Source organism: Mastigoproctus giganteus, chromosome 4 (assembly GCF_048544385.1).
Source record: "Mastigoproctus giganteus isolate SK-2022 chromosome 4, ASM4854438v1, whole genome shotgun sequence".
Classification (NCBI taxonomy): domain Eukaryota; kingdom Metazoa; phylum Arthropoda; class Arachnida; order Uropygi; family Thelyphonidae; genus Mastigoproctus; species Mastigoproctus giganteus.
In genome coordinates, this window is record NC_143578.1 from 71,510,439 (window position 1) to 71,534,516 (window position 24,078).

At 33.9% G+C, this 24,078-nt stretch overlaps 1 protein-coding gene across 1 annotated transcript in view; it reads left to right on the forward strand.

Annotated features, from left to right (window-relative positions):
• The window catches only part of Galphai (G protein alpha i subunit), a 180,767-nt gene extending 158,118 nt beyond the window's left edge, over positions 1-22,649 (forward strand). The window contains exons 8-9 of the mRNA XM_090371600.1: positions 5,847-6,040; positions 22,230-22,649. Of these exons, the coding sequence (XP_090227726.1) occupies positions 5,847-6,037 (191 nt within the window). The 3' untranslated portion in view covers positions 6,038-6,040; positions 22,230-22,649. The remainder of the gene's footprint in view (positions 1-5,846; positions 6,041-22,229) is intronic.
• Positions 22,650-24,078: the final 1,429 nt, after the last annotated feature.

Consider the following 24,078-nt stretch of genomic DNA (forward strand, 5'->3'; position numbering starts at 1 on the left):
GAGGCATTCGTTTGCACGTCTGAATGAAGCTATGAGACAAAATAGTGAGATATCTGTTAAAGACTTTTGGAAACAATTCAATGTTTTAGATGCTGTAAGAATCATTGAAGAATCTTGGGATGAAATTCACAAAAAAACATTGAATGGTGTCTGGAAGAAACTTTGTCCATTTTTGAAAAATGACTAAAACAATGCCAGAAACTGATCGTGCCACTCGTGTGATGAAAGAAGTTGTTAATCTTTCCAGGCAATTAGATTTGGAAGTCAATGGTGATGATGTCAACGAGCTGTTGGATTCACATAGTCAGGAACTGACAATGAATGAGCTCAGATATGCGTGAGCAAAACGTCACTGAAGTATCCGACACTTCAGACCCAGTTCCACCAGAAAAGCACATGACATTTGCAAGCTTGACAGAAGGTCTCAGCTCAATTGATAGAAAATATAGACTCCAACGAAGAACGTGTTATAGCTACAAAGCAAGGAATAAAAAAATTATTAGCTTGCTACGAAGAAATTCTGCGTGAAAAAAAGGTGCTGTGTCGTCAGACGAATTTGTTAGATTTTATGAAGCCATCGACATCAAAATAACTTTTTTACGTAACTCATTTATTTTTTTAATACATATTTTGTATTAATATGTATAAAGAACTGTAATTTTATTAAATATTTTTCTTCTAAACTAGTGTTTTTGTTAGTCCTTGGTCCCAATTAAACAAAATTTATATGCAAAGTTGTGCCCCGACTTACAGGAATTCGACTTAAGCGATTTTCGTTGGACCCACCTATTGCGTAACTTCGGTGTATTACTGTATTTATAATCAGATACTTGTATTGTTGCAATCATACTATTCAACAAATGGCAACGACGATCATTGTATAAATCTGCATATAAAACACAGGAAAGTACACAAGTTCAGCTATTTGATCAGGTTAGTAAGAAAGAGAGTGGTGAAAGCATGGCTTCAGTATTTAGCCTACACTCCTCTCTATCAATTGTATCAAATCATGCTAGATTTTCACGTTCAATAAATTAATTTCCATGTGATGGCAGTCACGTGGAAATTAATTTGGCTAAAGACGACATAAGCAAAGCAGGTTCCAGTCAAGGAAAGTCTCATCGCCCAACAGCAAGTGTTGTTGTGGAGTGGCATGTTCTCGGCACATGTGCCATCCCCCCCCCCCCGCTCTATTAAAACTGGCTAGTTCATTATTCATCCATCTAGAATTCTCCTTGTGCTATGTTTTCTTAATGGTTTTGTGCTCTCAAGGCTTTTGTGACTATACCTTTGAAGTTATACCATAGTTCTAATATATTCACACTGTGTGAGCTGTCATCTACTTTCCTGAAATTGAAATCCATTCCTTTGGCCTTAACAACTGCTACCTCTCTTGTCATCATCCAACTGAGAACTCTGTGATCACCCCCGATTAATGGTGCTTGTACTCTCAGTCCCATGATGTCATCTGATTTTGTGGGTGATGATCAGGCCTAGAATATATTTCCCTTAGTACTTTTTCTGATGTGTTGATATAAATAACAATCATCTAGCCGATTTATAAAATTTGTTTCCATGTAATTTGCCTTCTTGCCCCAGTCAGTTTTGTATATTGAAATTGCCCATATTGAGGCATTCACACTTGCTCTCATTTATTCTCTTTGCTTGTACTTTCAGAGAGGCCCTCATCATAATCTCACAATCTTTTAGTCTCTAGATTACCCCACTCTCATTATATCTTTACTTACAATTATCACACTATAGAATCACTGATTTTATACTAGTGTGCTTAGGTTCTGATCGAAAGCTTTTGCCACACTCAGGCTGCTTTTGGTAAGAAGCATTCTATCTTCCCTGACCTTCCTATATACATTGCAAGTACTATAATGAAACTGATCATTGCCTGTTTTAGGGTGAGACCATTTGATTCTCTTAGCTCTATTATTTCAACGTTAGGTATCCTAGACCAGGAGTTAGAATTCACTCATTTTATTGTCGATACTCCTGACATTACTGTATATATAATTGAGACAAAGTGTTCTTATATAATTTACTACCCTGACACATCTCTTGAAGTTATTTAACACACTCACTGCTCCCTAAATGTAGATATGTAGCTTCGGATTATAATCTACTTGGAGGGAAACCACCCTACCCTTAAAACTTTTTCTTACAATTTTTACAGAAAGAAAACCAGATATCTTTGTCAAGCAACCTTCACCAGAGGCTGATTAATTCAGTCATAGTGAAGAAAGCCCAAAAATATTTCTGCTCTTTCTAATCCAGATTGACTCAATCCTAGGTGAAAAAGGTCATGGGGAAAGCCAGCAGCGAAAATGTTAAGTTTGTTTCCCTAACATTAGCTTCCTGTTCTTTTGAAATGTTGCTACCCTCAGAACACCTTGCCAATATCAGTTGCTGCAGCAATAAACAAGGACTTTTAATGTGTGTGCAAGTGTTACTTTGACTCATTTATCAGATAAATGTGTTCTGTATGACACCTCCATTTAGCAGTTGCTCTAAGCCCTTATAGTACTGTCAGTGTTACTGGCAAAAACCTTACCACATGTTTGTTTAAATATATTCTGTCTCTAAAAAAAAGGATTCCTTCTACTTACAAGTGCAGGCCACGATATTAAAAAAGATTTTCCCCCAGAATCCTTGCAGAGTTCCACCAGGTGAGTTAATCCACAGGTCTTTCAGCTTTGCATACTTTTCCATGGTGTTTTTGACTTATTTAAATGTGTATGATAGCTGGTTAGAATGGTCCTATGCAGTGGTCACCATGATCACTAGACCTTGCACCAGTAGATTACTTTGTGTGAGGTCATATATGAAATCTGTTGTTTATTGTTTATTCTGTGCATATTACTATGTAGGACAAACTGAGAAATTGTATTTTGAAAGGTTGTCTTTTCTGGATCCTCCTATAGTGCACTGAAATATTGTGGAAAGACTGTATGCATAATACTGCCAAAGATCCATTAACACAAGTATTAACCTTTCCTTAATAGGATAATCAATTTCCTAAAAATAAAATTCTGCACAGTAAATGGTCTTCTTAAATGTAAACATTGAATAAATAAATTTCTGTTTATTCTTGTGACAGCTTAGGCCTGAAGAGGCCTAGACTGACACAAAATAACTGAATAATAAACTGTCACTATTTGAGCATACAATCAATCATACCTCATAGGCTAGTAGTGTGAAGAATGTTGGTTTTTTTTTTTTTTTTTTTCCATTTTGAAAGATCTCAGTCAAAAATAAGTAAAATCAAAGTAGCCATTACAGAAATTATCCACGGATCCCTTGGGAACTGTTTGCAGATCCCTTGGGGGTCCATGGAGCACAGTTTGGGAACCACTGCACTAGATCATTACTTGCATGTGTTGCCCTATACTCATAGTATAGGGCAACACATCATTTTACAGTGCTCTAAAAGATAACAAGAAACAACAAAAGAAAGATATACTGCCAATACAAAAAGATATGTTCTTGTTTGGTTCAACATCCTCATTCATGACAGTATCTCCGTTTGGCATTTCCAAACTATTTTGTGAGGATATACTTGGCCAACATGAGGTTACTTCTTTAGCCATGTTTGATATTGTTTGATGACAATCCCTGTGTATACTCTACATGTATAACATAGGTATACACGAAGAGCATAGAGGTATTCAAATAATTGTTTCCTTTCAGTGTGTGTGTGGGTAGTTCCTGACTTTACGAGTTAATTCATTCCTAGCACGCACTCGTAAAGTGGGAATTTATTTCCCATAGACGTAATGTTAAAAACAGGCATTACATTCTCAACAATGAAATTAGTTAGCTAATTAGTTTGTTTAAACAATGATTGATTTATCCAAATAAATGAAAACATAGCCTGTAAAATCAAGCAAATTATAATTTAAAGAAATTATTTATGACTTACAAATTTAAAAGAATGTTTAGTCTTCATCGATTAAATGCATCGATTAAAGTCTTCAGAAATGCTTCAAGAGGCATTTGTTTCCAAGATAATCTCTTCTCTTTTCTTTATAAAGTTCACGATAGCATGCATAAGCATTTTTTAATGGCACGCACGAATTGCAACTGACTAACACAATACGTGCAAGTGAGATTGCAACTAACACAATCCGTGCCGAGTAACAAGTTTACAAAGCTATAAAAAAAAAAAAGGAATGAAGAGAGGATTGTGAAAATGTATTTTTGTGTGTTTTTTATATGATTGAAGGGGAAACACATTTCACCATAATAACGTAAAAACCCACACAATTCCAGCTATTGGTATTTTCGCAAATGCAATAACACCGAGTTTACTACCTGATTTATGATTGATTACACTAACAGAAAAGCCCAATAAACCAGAAAGTGCAAATTGTTTTTATTGTTTTATGGTAGTGACTTCCAGAAATGTGCTTTAGAAAAATATCACAAAGGTGTTCAAATTTGATTCTTATAACAGAACATATGATAAATAACGATGAAAGTGTAGTGCATTTTAATGTTTTGAATTGGTAACTAATGCAGTTTACATTATAAAAATGACCTTTTAGAGAGATAAACAGCTTAGTTATATAGCGAAAATTCAAACTTCCGAGGTCTTGGAACGAATAACTAAAAAACAATGTGTTATTGGGTTCACGATACGATGGTGTCTCTAGAACAGATTAATATCATAAAGCTGGGTGCACTCTATTGTATAGCTACACATGTGGTTTGAAATGCAGTATTTATGAATGTTTAACATTCATTTTTTTTTTTTTTTTTTTATGCAATTAATGTTAATTTTTTCGATTTTGTTGATACTTGAAAAAAAAAAACTATATGCCCATATATATATATATATATATATATATATATATATATATATATGGGCAAATAGATTAGATAAGTGTATGGATAGGGGTGCTAACCTGTCAGGTGTAGTAACAATGGAAAAAATTAAGTGCCTGAAAAATAAAAGTGATTATATAAAAATTTTAAATAAAATTAAATGGTACTTAATGCTGTAGGTCCTAAGATTTTAACTGCGTCATCAAGGGCCGGCAACCAAAATCAAAGGAATCACAGCAATAAGCAAGCCCTTGGTTTCTGTTGCGATGTATACGTAGCAGACAGAAAAAGCGAGCAGCCATATACATCAGAGCTGACCCGACAGAGACCAAAAGGAAAAGGAATAATAAAAAACAAAACCAATATAATACTAAAATAAATAAGTAAAAATCAAAATTACGCTAAAATTAAAACCATCTAGTTTTTTATAAGATTATACTAGTTAGAAGTTATCTTATTATGTTAATCAGCTAATTTCACAGATGATTAGGCCAAAATGCTTCAACATGGAAATCATTTTAAATACTAAAGCAATTTTGTTTAAAGTATTATTCATTTTGTTGTACAAATTTCAAGGGTTAGTAATAATAATCAGGCCATTTTTCTTGGAAACTGCTCATCAAGCAAGTGCATCTGTCTGTCAAAATGTCGGGGGGGGAAATTTATGGAATCAACTAGTCAAGAAGTGTTTTTGCTTTGTTTTTTTTTTAAATGAAATCTTTTGATAGTCTTTATAATATTTTCATTTCAACAAAATAAGAATTTAAAATGATAAGCACTATAGTCTTGTCAGATATTTTGCTGGAACTCTCAAAAATACCTAGTTACATAGATGTAAGATTTAATTATACACAATTAATTTTATATAATAATTTTAACATTAATTTCAACAGTTATTATAGAAATAATTCTTGTTTTAGTGTCTAGCAAATTTTCTCTAATTTTGGAATATTAAAGTTGAAGTTGTTAGTCATTGATTCTAATCATATAATTGTGTTAATTTTATTCAGGAAATAACACTTATGAAGAAGCTGCAGCATATATTCAAATGAAATTTGAAAGTCTGAATAAGCGTAAGGACACAAAAGAAATTTATACTCACTTCACTTGTGCCACTGATACTAACAATATACAATTTGTCTTTGATGCTGTGACAGATGTTATCATTAAAAACAATCTTAAAGACTGTGGACTTTTTTGAAAGGTAATTTTTTTTTTAATTAAAGTTTCTTCCTTACTAGAGAATATTCCAAATTCTGAGACGTTTCTTAAGAAATAAGTGGAATATCGTAATATGTGAAGTTGATAAGGCTTCAACTGTTCTTGGTAGTTGTTGATACTGTGGTTTTTTTTTTTTTTTTTTTTTAGTAATACTAAATATGAATTAATCACAAGAGTCAAAGTATTCATATATTTATTACTATCAAGTGTGTGATTATTATTATTTCATCAGTTAATTGTGGAACTTAAAAAAAAAATTCATTTGCCTACCCCATTTCTGTCTAAAAATTTTTTTTTTTTTTTTTTTGTTCAATCCTTTGAATAAATTTAAACTTTGTACTTAAACAACACTAACTTTCACCTAGTGTTACATGAGTAAGAAGTTTAAATCCAACAATTATTGTGGCTCAAGATAAATCTCTGCATATCTTTCTACAACCATCGTTTTTCAATATAAAGCTCTGCCCTCTTATGTGTGCCTGATGCCATCGCCATTCAGTTTGCTTGCCCTTTTAAAGACTTAGCATTTCAGGTAGGTTTTTGTGCAGATGCCTAATTTCCAGATTGTTAGAGCCCGGGCCACTCTCTTGGTAAAAATACTTTTGCATTCCCTGCAGGTGGGGGGGGGAGGGGCACACAAGTATTTCTGCACCCTTTGCAGTAGATCACTATCCTTCCTAAAATGAGATTTCCAGATGTGATTTAGTATTCTTCAAGATATGGCCAACAATTGCTTTATACCACAAGCTGTCTGTCAGCTCAGAAAACTGTCAGACTGTGTACAGTCACCCTGTATTTTTCATTATCAACTATAATGAAAGTTGGTGATATTCACACTATATGTTATTCTAGGCTTAACTGAAAAATGGCAGGTATCACATTGATAAATGGAGTACACTGCATTTACCGATGTTTGCATTTACCATTGGATTACATTTACCCTTTTGGTTTGCATTTTTCCATTTACCTGCATTTACCATTGGCAAATACAGTGTACTCCATTTACCAGCGTGATAACTACCATTTTCAGACCACCTAAGTTGTTTATCTAGTATTAGTACTAATAGTGGCAAGTGATGCAAGAAAGCAAGCTTATAAAGCATCAGGGGGGGGGGGGAAACCCTCTCATTTCACCTATTCATCCACGACAACAGATGGAAGCCTTGTCTACCAATCGGCCACCCATTGGCTGAAGGCAAATTTCCACACATTTGTTCTGCAACCATCCTTCCTCAATTTGAATTTATGCTCTCTCATGTACATAGTCTGAAGAAGGTTCCTATCAGCATTAAGTTTGCTCAAGCCATTCAAAGCCTTAAACAGCTCAGTCAGATCACATTACAGGTGTCGTTTCCAAATGCTGCAGTTTGCAGAACTGGAGCTTTTCTTGGTAAGAGTATCCCTTTGTTGTACCCATCACCAATCTCATTGTCCTTCTCTGTACCTGTTCCAGCAACTCTACATCCAGACATGTATGCAATATTCAGGATTGACCTGACCATTGCTTATACAATGGAATAATCACCTCCTTATCCCTGCAAGCAAAATTCTTGTATATAATTGACAAAACCCTATGAACTGTATTCGCAGCTTGTCTGCACTGCTCAGAGAACTTCATATCAGACTGCACAGTTATCCCCAAGGTCCTGTTAATTTTCCACCCTGAGTGTAGCTACACAGATGATATATTACTCTGGGATTATTGCTAGCCATGTTCAGTACCTTGCATTTGTCAGTGTTAAACTTTATTGTTGCTGTTTCTCAGCTGATCTGCCTAATGTTTCTAGATCTTTTTGCAGCAACAGCATACCTTTCTTGCTGTAATTAACCACCCTGCCAAGCTTTGTATCGTCTGCAAACTTAGACATTAAGCCTGATATATACAATGATCAATATCATTAATAAATATAGAAAACAACAGTGGGCCCAGCATTGATGAACCCTGGGAATGTGCTAATAACATTAGTCCGCAAAGATCAGTGTCCATTGATTACCACTCTGTCTTCTCCCACTCAACTATCCCTTTATCCATAGCAGTAACTTTCCCATAATGCCACACTGCTCCAATTTGTAAGTTTCTTTGTCAGTGCATTATAGTACCTAATCAAATTGGTCAGACAAGATCTCCCCTTAACAATTGCAAGCTGTGACTGAAGTAAACTGCACTCCTGTGGTGTAGATGGTCCTGCATTACTTCTTTAACCTATGACTCCATTCCATTATTTTTCCTGGAACAGAAGTTAAGCTAATAGGTCTGTAATTGGTATACATGCACCCATTCTTGTTCTGTGATAACCCATAGCAGGCCTTGAAATTCCTGATACCTTGCTATCTGGGCTGCTGGGCTTCTATTTCTGGCTGTTCTTAATCTATTAGTCTGTGTGGGCGCCTTTGTAGCCAGGTGGGAAGGAGCAGCAGTGCGTAGCACACGCTTCTCGATTAGACCGGGGTTCAAATCCGTCATCACCAAATACGGAGGATGCGGAAAGGTCAGGGAATGACCACCGCATATTCCCGGAGCAATATGGCCTTAGTTGCTAATGCTCCTAAAAACCAAAATAACAATGCAGTTAGTCTGTGTATCCCTTCAAGCTAGCAATTTTCTGACCCATCCAACACTGCCTCGATAAATATTCTTGTTACCTTTCTATTTAAGTTTATCCCATCCCTATAGAAGCATTTTCCCTTGTCCACAGACCATTATGAAAAATTCTATCCTGCGAACCTTGCATGATATTCGAGGGCAGAATTGATTGACAAAGCTTTCATCATGTACTCCCTCCTATCACAAATGGGCTGTTTTTTTGTTTGTTTGTTATTTGGTTTTTAGGAGCATTAGCAACTAAGGCCATATTGCTCCGGGGATATGCGGTGGTCATTCCTTGACCTTTCCGCATCATCTGTATTTGGTGGTGATGGGCTCGAACCCCAGTCTAATCAAGAAGCGTGTGCTACGCACTGCTGCTCCTTCCCACCTGGCTACGGAGGCGCCTCACAAATGGGCTGAATTGCAGACACTTTCAAATTTATGAAACTTGTGACTTTTCTCAACATTGCTGCCAGCTTGGTAAGTAAGCCATTACGTCTCCTATTCTTAATATAATTAGTGCGACCTGAACAGCAGCATCATCCTCTGTGTCCTTAAAGGATATCTGCTCTACATTGTCATCAACTTTTGCCCTTGGCAGTCCTAATCCACTTATCCTTTTTGCACATTATTTTTCCCATTTCCCTGACATGAGTCGCTGACAATAGCTACCTCCTGTGGGACCATTACATTCTGGCTTTCGGGTTGCTGCTGTGTTACCTGCTGTGCAAATGGAAATTGGCATCGAGGTGAGCAGCTGAATGCTTGATGGGCCCCAACTTAATGACCTTGAGAGCATCAACCCCGTTCTTCAAGTTCTCATAAATGCCCATCAGAATGCTGAGTTCATGCCTAATATCCTCACAATTTTCTACATTGAACACACACAAAGCCCTTGGCTGTATCATGTCCTGTTCCAGATAGTTCCACAAACATCAAACAAGCAGTACATTTTGTGAGGCTATGATTTGGAGGACAATTGCCTCCTCAATTCTCTCCTGAGCCACACCACTCCTGCTACTTTGGGCCCTTTGCTTTGCTGCTGTGGTCTGTGGCATGATTTCCATTAAAATTCAATTTAATTGAGAATACTACACTATAGTAATATTCTTAAACACAATAATTTCAGTATGCACCAGTTATGCATCAATAATACATATTATTTTATCAGGTTTACATTCTTAAATATATATTATGATATTTCATTTACATTATATGTATTACTTCATCGAGTTTATGTTATACGTAATATGTTATCAAGTTAATGCTATGCCTTTATACTTGTAAAGTTATAAGTTAATTATAATAGCTAATAATATTATCTCTTAACACCAGCATATGTGATTCAAACTTTTGAGATACCAATTTACCATAATTCAGACACTAGAATTCCCTTACTGTGCACTTCGGTACAAAGTTACGAGATACCATATTCGTGCCAAATCACCAATACAAAGGTTCTACCTATATTCAGTAGTAACTTACAAAATTTTTAGCTAAATTTAAAAATAAACTAATGATTGTGACTAGGACTATAAAACTATTTAAGAATACCATTTAATGTGCTAATTAGGTCAATAAAACAGCAAAATTTATTTGTTCCCAGCAGTTCAGAATTTGCTGACTTACTATAGCCATATAATGCAAGGAAGCCACAGGCTTTTGTTGCAGTGGTCAGAAAAAGAAGGGAAAAAAAAAAAAAAAAGCAATAAGTAGGTAAGAAAATACAAATTATTTGCTTTCCTCATGGACAGCTCGTAATATTTTGTTGGATCCCTGGACATGTTGGAAACAAGCAGGCAGATTTAGCTGCTAAAATTGCTACAAATGTGATGCCATCTAATTTCAGGACTCCTTATAGTGATCATAAGTCCTTTATCAAACAGACATGTAAAGAACTGTGGACAAGCATGTGAAAAGATCAAACAAATAATAAACTTGGAAATCAAGAGAACTTAAACAGTGGCAATCCAGCCTGAGATGAAACAGAAAGGAAGAAACCATCCTAGCCAGATTATGCATTGGTCATACTTTCTTCACTCATAGCTATCTACTAACAAACAGTGACCCTCCACAATGCAGTAATTGTTTATGCCCATTAACAGTAAAGCATATCATCATAGAATGCCCGCAATTATCAAAAAGAACAAAAAACAGCTTTTTCCTCTAATTTTCATAATTGCAATCAGTTAACACTACAGTGTGTCCTAGGAGATCGAGAAAACATGGATGACAATTTTTCTTTTCCTAAAATTGATAAATAAATATCACCTTATCTTGAACCCCCTATCACCTGTAAGAAAAACGAGAGAAATATCAGACAGTAATTAGTGCATTATAGCCAAAGTTGCTGATGCACCAACAAATCTAAAACAACAACAACAAACCATAAATTTATTTCAGGACTTCTAAGAATTTTAGCAGTGCTAAGAACTTTGTATTCTTTTCGGGCTTAAGAACTTTGTACGCAGATCACTTTATCATTTTAAGGTAAAATCAGTTAGAAATGAACCCTTCCCTCTTAAACATGTCTACCAATAAAAGGTGTTTCTTGATTTGCAAAAAAAACGATAAAATTATTCGTGAGTTAGAATGTGGTGCAAAAAATGTTGAAGTGTGTAAAAGGTTTTCTTTGTCCTCTTCAAGTGTATCTTTTGACATTGTGGAAGAATAAAGATGTTAACATATCAGCACTGGAAAAGAACATTACCGAAAAAAAGAGGGGGAGGGGGAATTTTTAGATAAGTGCAAGGTTACAAACGTTGATGAAGCATTGCTTCAATGGTTCACCACACAAAGAAATGCTGGATTTTTAATAGACGGTCTGACCTTGAAGACCCAAGTGGAAAAATTTGCTAAACAATTTGGACACGACAATTTTGTATGTAACAACGGCTGGCTTGAACCAATTTAAAAACCGACATAACATCGTTAATGCAAAAATTAGTGGAGAATCTCAATCCGCAGATCCAGTAACGGCAAATAAATTGATTGACCGTGTTTGGACAGAAATCCGGAAAGATTTCAATGAGGAAGACATCTACAACGCTGATGGAACAGCACTTTTTTATAATTTGACACCAGACAATAAAGGGGGGGGGGGGAATCAAAAGCTCACTTGACAGTGCTCGTAAGTGCAAATATGATAGGAACTGATGAAAAAAAAAACTGTTTGTTATCAGAAAATTGTTAAAACCTTGGTGTTTCAAAAACGTAAGTAAACTTCCTGTGGATTACATTGCAAACAAGAAAGCTTGGGTGACTTTGGATATTTTTCGGCAAGACGTAAATGATTGCAATAAGGAGCTATTCAAAAAAAAAGAAAAATATTTTATTGATAGTTGATAACTGTCCTGCACATCCCCAGACTCAAAATTTGTCCAACATTAAGCTAATGTTTCTGCCTCCCAATGTGACATCAATTTTACAACAAATGGACATAGGTGTAATCAAGAGTTGGAAAGGATTTTATATAAGATTTGTAGTTCTACATCTGATTAGTCAAAGAGAACAGAATTTACATAGTCTAATATCGATATTGGATGCTGTAAATTTATTGAATGATGCACGGAGCATTACTTCGGCAACCACATTGAATTGCTTCAAGAAATTGTAGATGAAGATGGAAATGAAGAAAACAACTTACCATTATCTGAATGGTTGCTACGTAACAACATTGTAGGTTTTAATACAGCTAACATTGATGAATTTGTACGAGTAGGTGACAACTTATTAACTAGTGGTCTTCCTACAGAGAGTGACATTGTAGATGCTGTGCTCAACAAAGATGATAATGACAATAGTAAAGATGATGATTGTAATGATGATATGATGACAATTGAAAGTGAATCAAAATCAGAGATCACAAGCTCAAGGTGTAATGGACATATTAGTAAATTTTTTTTGAAGGAACTGAGGCAAGTAATGAGACTTAACGTGTTGAGTGTTTTAAGGGGAAACTTAATAAATATGAAAGTGATATCTTTAAAACAAACATTAATTTTATGATTCACAAATAGACTAATTGAAATCGTGTTTATTATTAAATAGTATTGTTTTTAATTACAGAGAAATAAATTGTGTTTACTATTAAGTGTATGGTTTTAAAATTACAGACAAATAAATTGTTTAATATTAAGTGTATTGTAGTTTATACAAGCATATTAATACAAGCATATAAATAATATGTAGGTATATACAGTAAATCCCCACTATTCGCGGGGGTTATGTTCCTGAGAAATGCCGCAAATACTGAGTTATGGCTCCCATAGTAATAAAAGGGTTCCTTTCCAAAGTATGAAATATATAAGAAAAATTAGTCTAAAATTTTGTCTATGTATGTATTATATGTACCTTCATAATATGACTATGTACATAGACAGTACATACTGAAATACAAGCATAAGGCATCGAAATGAAAATAAGAAACAATTTAATATTAAATGTAATATTTATTAGAAATTTCAAACAAATCTTTCAAACCAGCTCCTTTGCTAGCTAAAAAAACTTATCTTGCCAGTGCTATCACCAGTTTCGCTAAAGTGTTCATAAAGGTATTTTGCCTTTTCACGAATGATGAGTGAACTTAACGGAATTTTATTTTGAGTTCAGTTTTCTATCCACAGATTTAAAGCGTTTTCCATTTTTTCTAATTTAACTAATTCTAATTTAATTCAGACACTAGAATTCCCTTACTGTGCACTTCGGTACAAAGTTACGAGATACCATATTCGTGCCAAATCACCAATACAAAGGTTCTACCTATATTCAGTAGTAACTTACAAAATTTTTAGCTAAATTTAAAAATAAACTAATGATTGTGACTAGGACTATAAAGCTATTTATAGAATACCATTTAATGTGCTAATTAGGTCAATAAAACAAAATTTTTCAAAAGATTTATTTGTTCCCAGCAGCTCAGAATTTGCTGACTTACTATAGTCATATAATGCAAGGAAGCCACAGGCTTTTGTTACAGAGTTACAGAGCAAATTTTTGAAGCAATTAGCGCGTTTTCACGGACACTACAGCGAATTTTTTCTTCCAATTTCTTGATTGATCGTACCATTGACTCATTGATTTATAATGTTTTGCCACTGACGAGAGACACTTTCACCATTAGAAATTTTGTCTAATAACTCAATTTTACTCTCTAATGTCATCACCTTAAATATGTGCAATATCTTTTCACATCACAATTCCCTTGTTGTTCGTAGCCATATTTTTGTAGGGGTTAGAAAAGAACTTGTCCACAATAAAGTCACTTTGTTTTAACCGTTAACACACTCGAAAAAGGCTGTTTACACACACACACACACACACACACACACACACACACACACTGCGAAACGGTAGATTTTTCCCTTTTGTAAGCAAATCAATTTATAAATTAATAAATTTATTCAATTTATAAGCATTTAAAAGCAAACAACGAAACTTTCCATGACAAGTGCATAACACATACTGAACAAGGATTAGCGGGAAATATTCACACTCGTGATTTTGTCATCCTCCACCCACTGAGCACTGTTTTGACCGGGAAAGATGATTTTAGCCACGCCCATGTTTTTTTATATCGGAAAATGTTCACGGTGCTTTAAAATTCACATGTTTTTTAGGTTTCATTTTATATTAAATCAGCGACCACGAATACACAAATAGCGGGGGTTTACTGTACTTATTTTTTTCTCTCTGATATTTCTTTTGTTTTTTGAATCTATCTTTTTATCAAGTTATAGAGAATTTAAAAAAATAAGAGATAGATTTAAATCATCACTGATATAAAAAGTGTTCATTGTTTAACAGCCCCAGGGGTTTCCCCATCTCCACTATCACTGATATAGCGAGTAACGGTTATAATGAGGAAATTTTGTCAGTCCCTTGATGCTCATTATAACCAAGTTTGACTGTAGTTTCATTCCTCTAAGGATGATCTTCTGTTACTTTAACTACTGACTGTGACCCTGCCATACAAGTAAAATTTTATAGGCCGGTAAGTACCAATTTCAGCCTTCGAACCATATTTGACACATTTTCACTTCTCTACTTTGTAAGGAATTTCCCTGAATCCAAGGTTGCTCTCATTATTATAGCCAAAGTTTTGATTACCTCTTTGGCAGCTGGTTTTAATGAAACTGGATGAATCCTGTCTGTCACAGGTGCTGTATGTGCTTCTTTAGATTGTACAATTTCTCTTCCAGCTTCCTTTCAGTTATAAAATCATTTAACTACCAGTCAGTATTAAATAGACTTCTGCCATCACCATTTCTAAAAACTTCATGTGCGAACATAAATGCAAAATGTTTATTCAATTTGTCTGCAACTTGCACAGGATCATCAATTGGGTGACCCATCCAATCATTATGCTATTCATATCACATGGACCAATGTGATTTATTCCTTTCCTTCTAATGTTCACTTAAGTAAAGAATTCTTTGCTTTTTTCTCCCTTATTTTTTATTTATTTATTTTTATTTTAATTTTTTTGCTTTCTTGCTCTCTACTTTTTTTGTGTTCTTAGTCAAAAAACATTTCATGATCTTCCTTGGCCTTCCTAACCTGCTGCTAACTTGATTATTTGCAGCAAATGAAATCTTCATTTGATTACAGAGTAATGAATAAATTACTCTGTAATCAAATGAAATACTTCATTTGATTACAGAGTAATTTATACATATTGTAGGGTTCTGTGTCCTAACAATATATAATCATCCCATGCATTTTTCTTCTCTTCTATCAAGCTTATTAGTTCATATGACATACATTTTGGTTTAAACTTTGAAAACTTACTACTTACTACCAATGTTCCCTCTAATTTTTCTTATAGCTGCTTGGTGCAGAAATGCACCCGAGTAAAACATTTTCAGACAAGGTTAAATATGTGCAATATTTTTACAAATTGTTTTAATTATAAGTAGGGACATACATAATAATAAAAAAAATTGTTAACAATAAATTTACACTTTACAGTTAGTTATTTATTTTTCTTTGAATTTTTCTCTTCTGTTCTTTGTAGAAGTCCATACTTTTGTAGACATCATCTACATTTATTGTTGCACCATAATGCATTCTGTTCTTCTGTTAAATTCATTCTGTTCTTCTGTTAAATTCATTCTGTAATTTGATTCTCATAAGGTCACTTAAATGATCTTCATGTATTCTATTTTGATTTTTTGTTTTAATTAAATTAATAGTGCTAAATCCTCTTGCAGTCTGCACTTGATGCTTGAAAAGTTCCCATAATATCATAGAGAATGGATATGTTACAAAACTATAAATTTTTAAGTACGAAATTTAAAATGTCACCGAAAGTTTTAAATGTTTTAATTTTTTAGGCAATTATAAATTTTAATTCCGAATATTCTTCTGATATTTTAGAAATAACATCACTTTTGTTATTTTTAATAAATCATGAATATTTTTTTGCAAGGCGTATCACATTAAGTTTCCCAAAGTCAAAATTATTGTTTTCATTTGTGATAGCATTAATATCAAATACTTTCCAATTGTTTAATTCATCATCAGGAAATCTGTTATCTAAGTGATCACATACACATTTGATAAAGCGAATTATAGCTGCAGTGTCAACATCACTTTGAATTTTTGATAATACTTCTTTCACATTTTCACTCCAGAAAATATTTTTTCCAAGCTATATTGGCTTCTTAATTTGTTTATTTTAGCTTTAACATAAGTTTATTTTAGCTTTAACATGTGCATCAATGTTTAAACAACTTTTTTGTAGATATTTGCAAAGCGATGCAAGCTCTCCAAATACATTGAGCGCAATTAATGCCACATGACATTGTGAATTTGTCAAAATTTGTAAACATTATTTACTAATAGGATCATTGCATTCGTTAATCTGCTCATTGCAATATTCAATTAATGTTTCATAATTTTTTACTAAAGCATCAACTGCAAAATATCTGGATAACCATCTGACTTTATTTAATGGTCTAAAAGATACAACATCATGTTCTGTAACTTGGGCTAGTTCTTCTAATTTTCCTTATTTTATGCTAGACCTGCTAAACATTGTGTATACAGTTTAAGCAACGTCTCTATATCTTGCATAATAGATACATTTTTCCATGCGTTGCCCAATCCTAAATCTTCTCGGTGTGCAAGACATTGCAAGCACAATGTTGTTCGGATGTAATATTTCCTTTTTGAGAATTCCTGCTACTCCATTTTTTCTTTCCAAGCAGTAACACTTGCTCCATCTGATGAGAACATTACCATCTTTTGAATATCAAGATTATATTAGTCATACAAAAATTTTATTTTTTTTTTAAAATGGACATACTGTCACAGTTTGTAAGCTTCAAAACACCTCCAAATACTGTTTTGTAATATGTTTAATTTTTCACTCAAAATTTAAAATACAAAATTAATACTTTTTGTACTGAAATATCAGTACTTTCATTTACAATTAACGTGTGGAAAGTAGATTCTCTTATTTCGTTCAGAATTTTTTTATGAGAACAATTTATGCATTTAACAAATTCAAATTAATAATTTTTGCTTCTCCAATTGTGATTGGAAAAGCAAATGATGATATACGGCTCAGAAACCTGGTTGTGCCAAGCCCATACTCACCAGATGTAAACCCCTAAAAGTTTCATTAAGAACAATGAAACTTTTAGGGGCTCACAACCATTTAGGCCTAAACCTTGAACAATATTTCTTAACAGAAATATTGTTCAAGGTTTAGGCCTAAATGGTTGCGAAGTGAACAAATGAGACTCTTGGCAGAGAAGAAAAATGTATGGGATGCATATAAATTATCGGGTGACACAGAAGCCTATGGCAGATATAAGCAAGTTATAATCAAGTCATAAAGGAGGTTAGGCAGGTGAAGGCAGATTACGAGAAATGTTTGGCAAAGGATGCTAAGAAAAACAGCAAGGATTTCTTTACTTATATAAACTCTAAAAGAAAGGGGATGAATCTGATTAGTCCACTTGATATCGATGGTTCGACTGTTGATGATCCTGCTCAGATAGCAAACAAACTGAATGAGTATTTTGCATCTACATTCACATATAAGTAGTTAAGGTTTGAAAATGCCACAAGATTATCAAATTGTAGCAGGGTGCTTAATGATTTTGTAATAACTGAGAACAAAGTGGAGGAGAAACTGTTGAGGTTAAACATAAGAAAGGCATCTGGGGTGGATGGGATCTATCCAGTTATATTAAAGGAGGCGGCAAAGGAAGTAAGCAAACCCTTAGCCATAATTATGAGAGCATCCTTGGATTCAAGCGAGGTCCCCACGGACTAGGGATGTCCAAATGTATCCCCAATTCACAAAGGGGGATCGCAGGGTGACACAAATAATTACAAACCACTTAGTTTAACTTCTGTTTCAGGTAAAATAATAGAGTCACTTGTTAAAGATGCATTGCAGGATCATCTAGACAAGACTGCAACAATAATTCAGACACAGCATGGGTTTGTTAAGGAAAAGTCTTGTCTGACAAATTAGATTGGTTATTATGATGTGTTTACAAAGAAAATGGAAAAAAATAATTTTGATATCATAATACTTGGATTTCAGGAAAGCCTTTGATACTGTTGCGCATGGAAGACTACTGTACAATTGGAGCAGAATGGTATTAAGGGTAAGTTGCTACAATGGATAAAAGGATGGTTGAGTGGGAGAAGACAGAGGGTGGTCATCAATGGGTGCTGCTCTTCGTGCTGCTCTTCGTGGACTAATGTTATCCCACAGAGTTTGGTGTTGGGTCCACTGTTGTTTTGTATATTTATCAATGATATTGATGAAGGTATATCAGGCTTAGTGTCGAAGTTTGCAGATGATACAAAGGTTGGCAGTGTTGTTAATGGCACTGTGCTACTGCAACAGGATCTAGAAAATTTGGCCAGACGGACTGAGAAGTGGCAATGGAAGCCACTTCTCAGTCCATCTTGACAAATGAAAAGTACTGCATACAGGTAGAAGTAACCCCAGATAAACGTACCAACTGTGTGGTACAACACTTAAGGTGGTAGAAAATGAAAAAGACCTAGGAGTAATTGTGCAGTCAGATATTAAGTTTTCTGAGCAATGCAGACAGGCTGCCAGGGCAGGTCATGGGGTGTCCTTAATGATATACGGGAATTTTGCTAGCAGGGAAAAAGAGGTGATTGTCCGTCTGTATAAGGCAATGGTCAGGCCACACCTTGAGTACTGTGTACAGGTCTGGAGGCCTCATTTTAGGAAGGATGTAGATTTGCTTAAGCGTGTACAGAGAAGGACAACAAGATTGGTGAGGGGAATGAAGGGATCCTCTTACCAAGAGAGGCTTAAGTTCTGCAAATTGCAGCAGCTGGAGACGAGGCACTTGTGAGGTGATCTAATTGAAGTGTATAAGGCCTTGAATGGGTTGAACATGCTGAATTCTGATGGGATTCTTCCACTTGTTGAGATTACGAACCTAAGGGGGGCATAAATTCAAATTGAGTCAAGACAGATGTAGAATAGATGTGTGGAAATTTGCCTTTATCCAGCGGGTGGTTAATTGCTGGAACAAACTTCCATATGTCGTTGTGGAAGTTGATAGGTTAAATAAATTTAAGGAGGAACTGGAGAAACATTTAAAGGGAATGTTTTGTAAATTTTTTTTTTTTTTTTGGCTGATGCTGCATAAGCTCATACACTTGCTCTCTTGCATCACATGCCACTACTACTACTTCGTTGAAATTAGCTCCACCTTATTTGATTCTCTCCCAAATATCAGTTCCATCAGCGTTTCAGATTCACAGGTAGAAATCCCAGTTTGGCATACCTGAGAAAATGTCTGTGATGTGACAGCCTCAAGGAATTTCAAGAAGACTGTTTAGATGAAGCAAGAAGGCCAGCCTTTTGTTACAAGAATGGCAGAAATGTTGGCAAGTGAGTTTGTTACTGGAAATACATAAGGACAATTTTAACAGATAATTTAGGGAAACAAAAAATTTGTGCTAGTTTTATATACCACATTCATTAATGGAAAGTAGAAACGTCAAAATTTTGTGTTTTCAATACAAATTGCAGACAACGTCAGAGCTCCAAATGCTGCTAGTCACTTGACGAAAAAAAAAAAAAAAAAGAAAGAAAGAAAAGAAAAAAAAATCCATTTCAAAAATCGCAAGTGTAAGTTTTTTTTTCTTTCCCAAAGAAGGAAGAACCACAAATGCCTGATTTTATTTATAATTATTGGAACAATTTTTGCAAAGAATTCAACGGTTCAGACCAGACTTCATGGAGACCAAACAAGGAGAAAAATTGGTTTTTATTGCATGATAATACACGTACACATCCTACATTAATTATTGGAAGGTTGCTTTTACAAAAAGGAATTAGTGAGATCATCACCCCCCCCCCCCACACACACACCTTTAGATTTGGCTCTGACTGAACTACTGTCTTTTTATGAAGCTGAAAATGAATATGAAAGAAATGATTTCATTTCATCCAAAAGAATATAACTGAACCAACTTTAAGGAGATTGTTAAAAGAACTTCAAGAATTGCTTTTAAAATGTAAGAATCATAATGTTGGGGGATTATGATTTTCATAATAAATTATTTTTTTGAACAGTTGGCTTTTTTTTCTGCCTCATTACTTTTTCAGGCACACTATCTGAAAAACTGACTCTGTTTTCTTTAAATCCTCCTCCCTGTTTTAATAGTATGAAGGGGCATGCATTGATTTTACACACACACGCACACACACAGTTTATTTGGGCCACCGGTTAATCGGGGCACTTTTTATTTGAGGAAAATCTTGAAAAACAGAACCCATTCAAGAAAATAGCCAGAGTTTACTTCGCTTAACTGGGACAACATTCCCTTTAATTGGGGCAGGAGACCGCAGCACTGGAGATTACCCCACGATTGTCTCCAACTGTACCACGTGATTCGGTCGGATTTCTGGAGGTCACAACCATAAAACAATTAGCAGTCATCTGTTTATTGGGCTTTTCTGTTAGTGCAATCCGTCATTAACGGATAGTAAACTCGATTTTATTGAATTTGCGATAATACTGACAGCTGGAATTCTGTGAGTTATTATGGTGAAATATGTTTATATTTCTATTATATTTTATAATACTTCCATGAAATCTTCAATCATAAAAAAAATTATTTTCAGAATCTTCTCTTCATTCCTATTTTTAAAACTTCATAACTTGTTACTCTGTTCTCACATGCATCGTGTTACTTGCAATTTGTGTCTGCCGAGTTCTTTGTTATTGGTTGCTTATCTTTTAACTGTTTTAAATTTTAACCTCCACCCACAAATGTCAGTGAACAGAAATGTCAACAAGTTAGTATGTACATATTATAGTACATATTAATTATTCCGATTCTCACGTATATCTTCCGATTTTCACGTATCATTTAATTTTTTAATTGGTAAGGTAATAAAGGGTAAATTTGTGCTTAATATATCTTTACTTTTATAGCTTGTGGGTAATATTCCTCCTATTTTTGCTAATTAGAATTGCTGTTTAATAGAATTAAAATTCAATTCACAAACGTGATCATGATGACTGGCGTTTACTATACATCATATAGTGAATGGTACTTTACTATGGTGACTCCATCATAGTGTGATTTGATTGTACAATGAACCAGTTGTAAAGTGGTGGTCTATTGTATTTTGAACTTTTACACGAAACTTCGGATAATTGGTGCAGCTGCTTAATCGGGCCAAAATACACTAGTCCCGATGTGTCCCAAATAACCAGAATCGACTGTATTAGATCAAACCTGTATATTATTGTTGCCTATTATATCAGAGTGAGGGCTTATGCATGTCCCACTAGATCTCTTCCTTCACTCCCCCCCCCCCCCCAAATAAAATCCTAATTCCTTCTAGAGACTTAAATTGTTCAAGAAATGAGGAATCAACAATGCTCTTGATGGCACTGAAGATGAATTCTTAGAAGGAAGTGGAGTTCAGATGATGATACTGGTGATGGATGTAATGACAAGTATCAAGTTTTTGGCATTTACTGTTATTAAACATGTTTTGTGCTGACATTTTGTCTAGTTAGCATGTGTTAAACATATAATGGTACATTGGGTCAACTGAATTTTTCATTTCTGAAATATCATGTTTGCTAATGACAGTCAAACTCTCATTATGATATCAGACAATTTAGTAGTAATCAGGATGTTTCTAGTATGACACACTTCAACTGTATGGTGACCGCACCAACTTTCAATTCATTGCTGTCTTTGAGGTCAGAGGTACTCTTGCGCATGAACTTTTTTATTAAAAATTTATTTTCAACATTACTGGTGTGTCCAGATACTTTTGAAGGTATAGAATTTAATCACATAAGGCTTATGCATGCAGCTTTGTTATTTACAGTTAACTTTTTATTGTTAAAAAATAGTTAAGAGTAATAATTTATATCAAATTGGGAAAAAAGCTTGTGCATGTGCTATTGGCAGAAGACTTCTGTAAATTAGATAATATAAAATTTTTTGGCTTGTAAATATCTTACTATATTTTAAAACTAAATTCACTGACTCTTTGATTTTGCTTTATATGAATTTTAAATAAATAATGAAAATTCAATATTTTCAGATTATATAAAGTGGAATAAATGGCAACAGTGTAAAGATGCTTTGGGCCCACTTGAAAACAAGTTAAAAACAGCGTGCCCCTATGTATACAGGCATTTAGATCAGAGAGAGTGAGAGCTTCCTGCATTCTGTTTTTCTGCTGATGGTTATGCTGTTACAAAGGGGATATCTTTGCTATTCCAGGAGCCTTTTTTCCAGAGGAGATATACATTCCTAAGGAGTATTCATACCATTTAGATTTGGTCTTTCTCTTTGAGTGCCAATTGTATATTCTTCCTATTCCACCAGTGTTACTTTGTCTTTTTAATTATGATCTGTGGCCTTGTTTGATTTACTTATATATCCCATGTGTCCTTTCTTTTGACTTAAGCTATAGTATGATGCACAAAATTAAAGATTTTGTTTTTTCAGAACAGTTAGTTTTAATGAACATGCTTAGAAAAAGAAATATCAAATTGATACATAAGCATTCTTTTTATATGCTGAATGGATAAAAAATTATCTTTGATATTGGTGTGATTTTTTTTTTTTTTTTTTTTTTTTTGTCACAGTCACTGGTACTTGGATATAATTTAGTGTGGCAGAACTGTTATTTTGTTAATATTTTTTGAACTTAACTTTGACTTGCTCAGTATAGTGTTTCTGATATATTTTAATGACAAAGTACATCTATCAAACCACTATTATACCAAATAGCAGTTTAGGCATTTTGTATTTGTATATAGTAATATATCACTATTATGAAATTTGGTGTGGAAAAAAAGCGACAGTGTCCTCCAGAACCGTTCTGATATTTTATATAATTATGTATCTACTCTTTACAGAAGCTGCAATGCATCATACATACAAACCTAGCATGTGTCTGTGGTTCTATCTGTTTCTGTCTGAATTGTTTGAATGATACCTTTTAATCATGTAAACTTGTTTAAATGTTCCTAAAAAAATTATTTTTTTTAGTAAATACAATCCCACCTTTAATGGGGGAAAAGAGACATATCTTTAAAATGTACAGGATAGAGGTATACTGAATTTTTGTAAGTCCTGACATATTTTTATGAACACTGAAGTCCATGATGCTCTAAAATTGTCTGCACAAAAAAAAAATTAATGTAGACAAACTTTATTTTTTATGGATAATCTTCACTACTGTATTGTTCATTAATAAAAATAATATTTTTATATAATAACAAGTTTTTTTAGAGATATTAATTTTTTCTTCATCCTTTCACAACCAGTTTTGAAAATTAACTATATATATATGCGCCAATCGTAGAAGTCCAACTTCTGCATCTACAAATAAGAATTTAATAAGTTTATTATGCTTATGCCATAAATATTTTTAATCCTTAAAGAACCCTGGCATGTGTGTGTGTGTGTGTGTGTGTGTGTGTGTGTGTGTGTGTGTGTGTGTGTGTGTGTGTGTGTGTGTGTGTGTGTGAAAATTGAAAAAAAAATTGTTTGAATTTTCTTGTTGTCTTATTAATGCTTTGTGATATATTTCTTGCAACATGTATAAATTTCAAATTTTCCAAATTAAGAACTTTCTAGAATATAGGAAATTGTAAGGCATACAAGAAATTATTAATTTGAAATAACCTCCTTGATTTTAACTGTCATTGTAGATTCTCTGTTTGTCTATAATTAAATTTGTAATTTTCATACTAATCTGTTTTGATTCTAATAAATACATCAAAATTTTTATATTAATTATATGTATGTATGAACACTTCTGTATGCTGTTACATCTGTTAATTTTTCACAGTAATTATTTGAATTAAAAAATGTTTTTCTAATTGTTTTATATTATTGAAACTGAAATAGTTTCGTGTGAATTTCTTAAAACTGTTTTC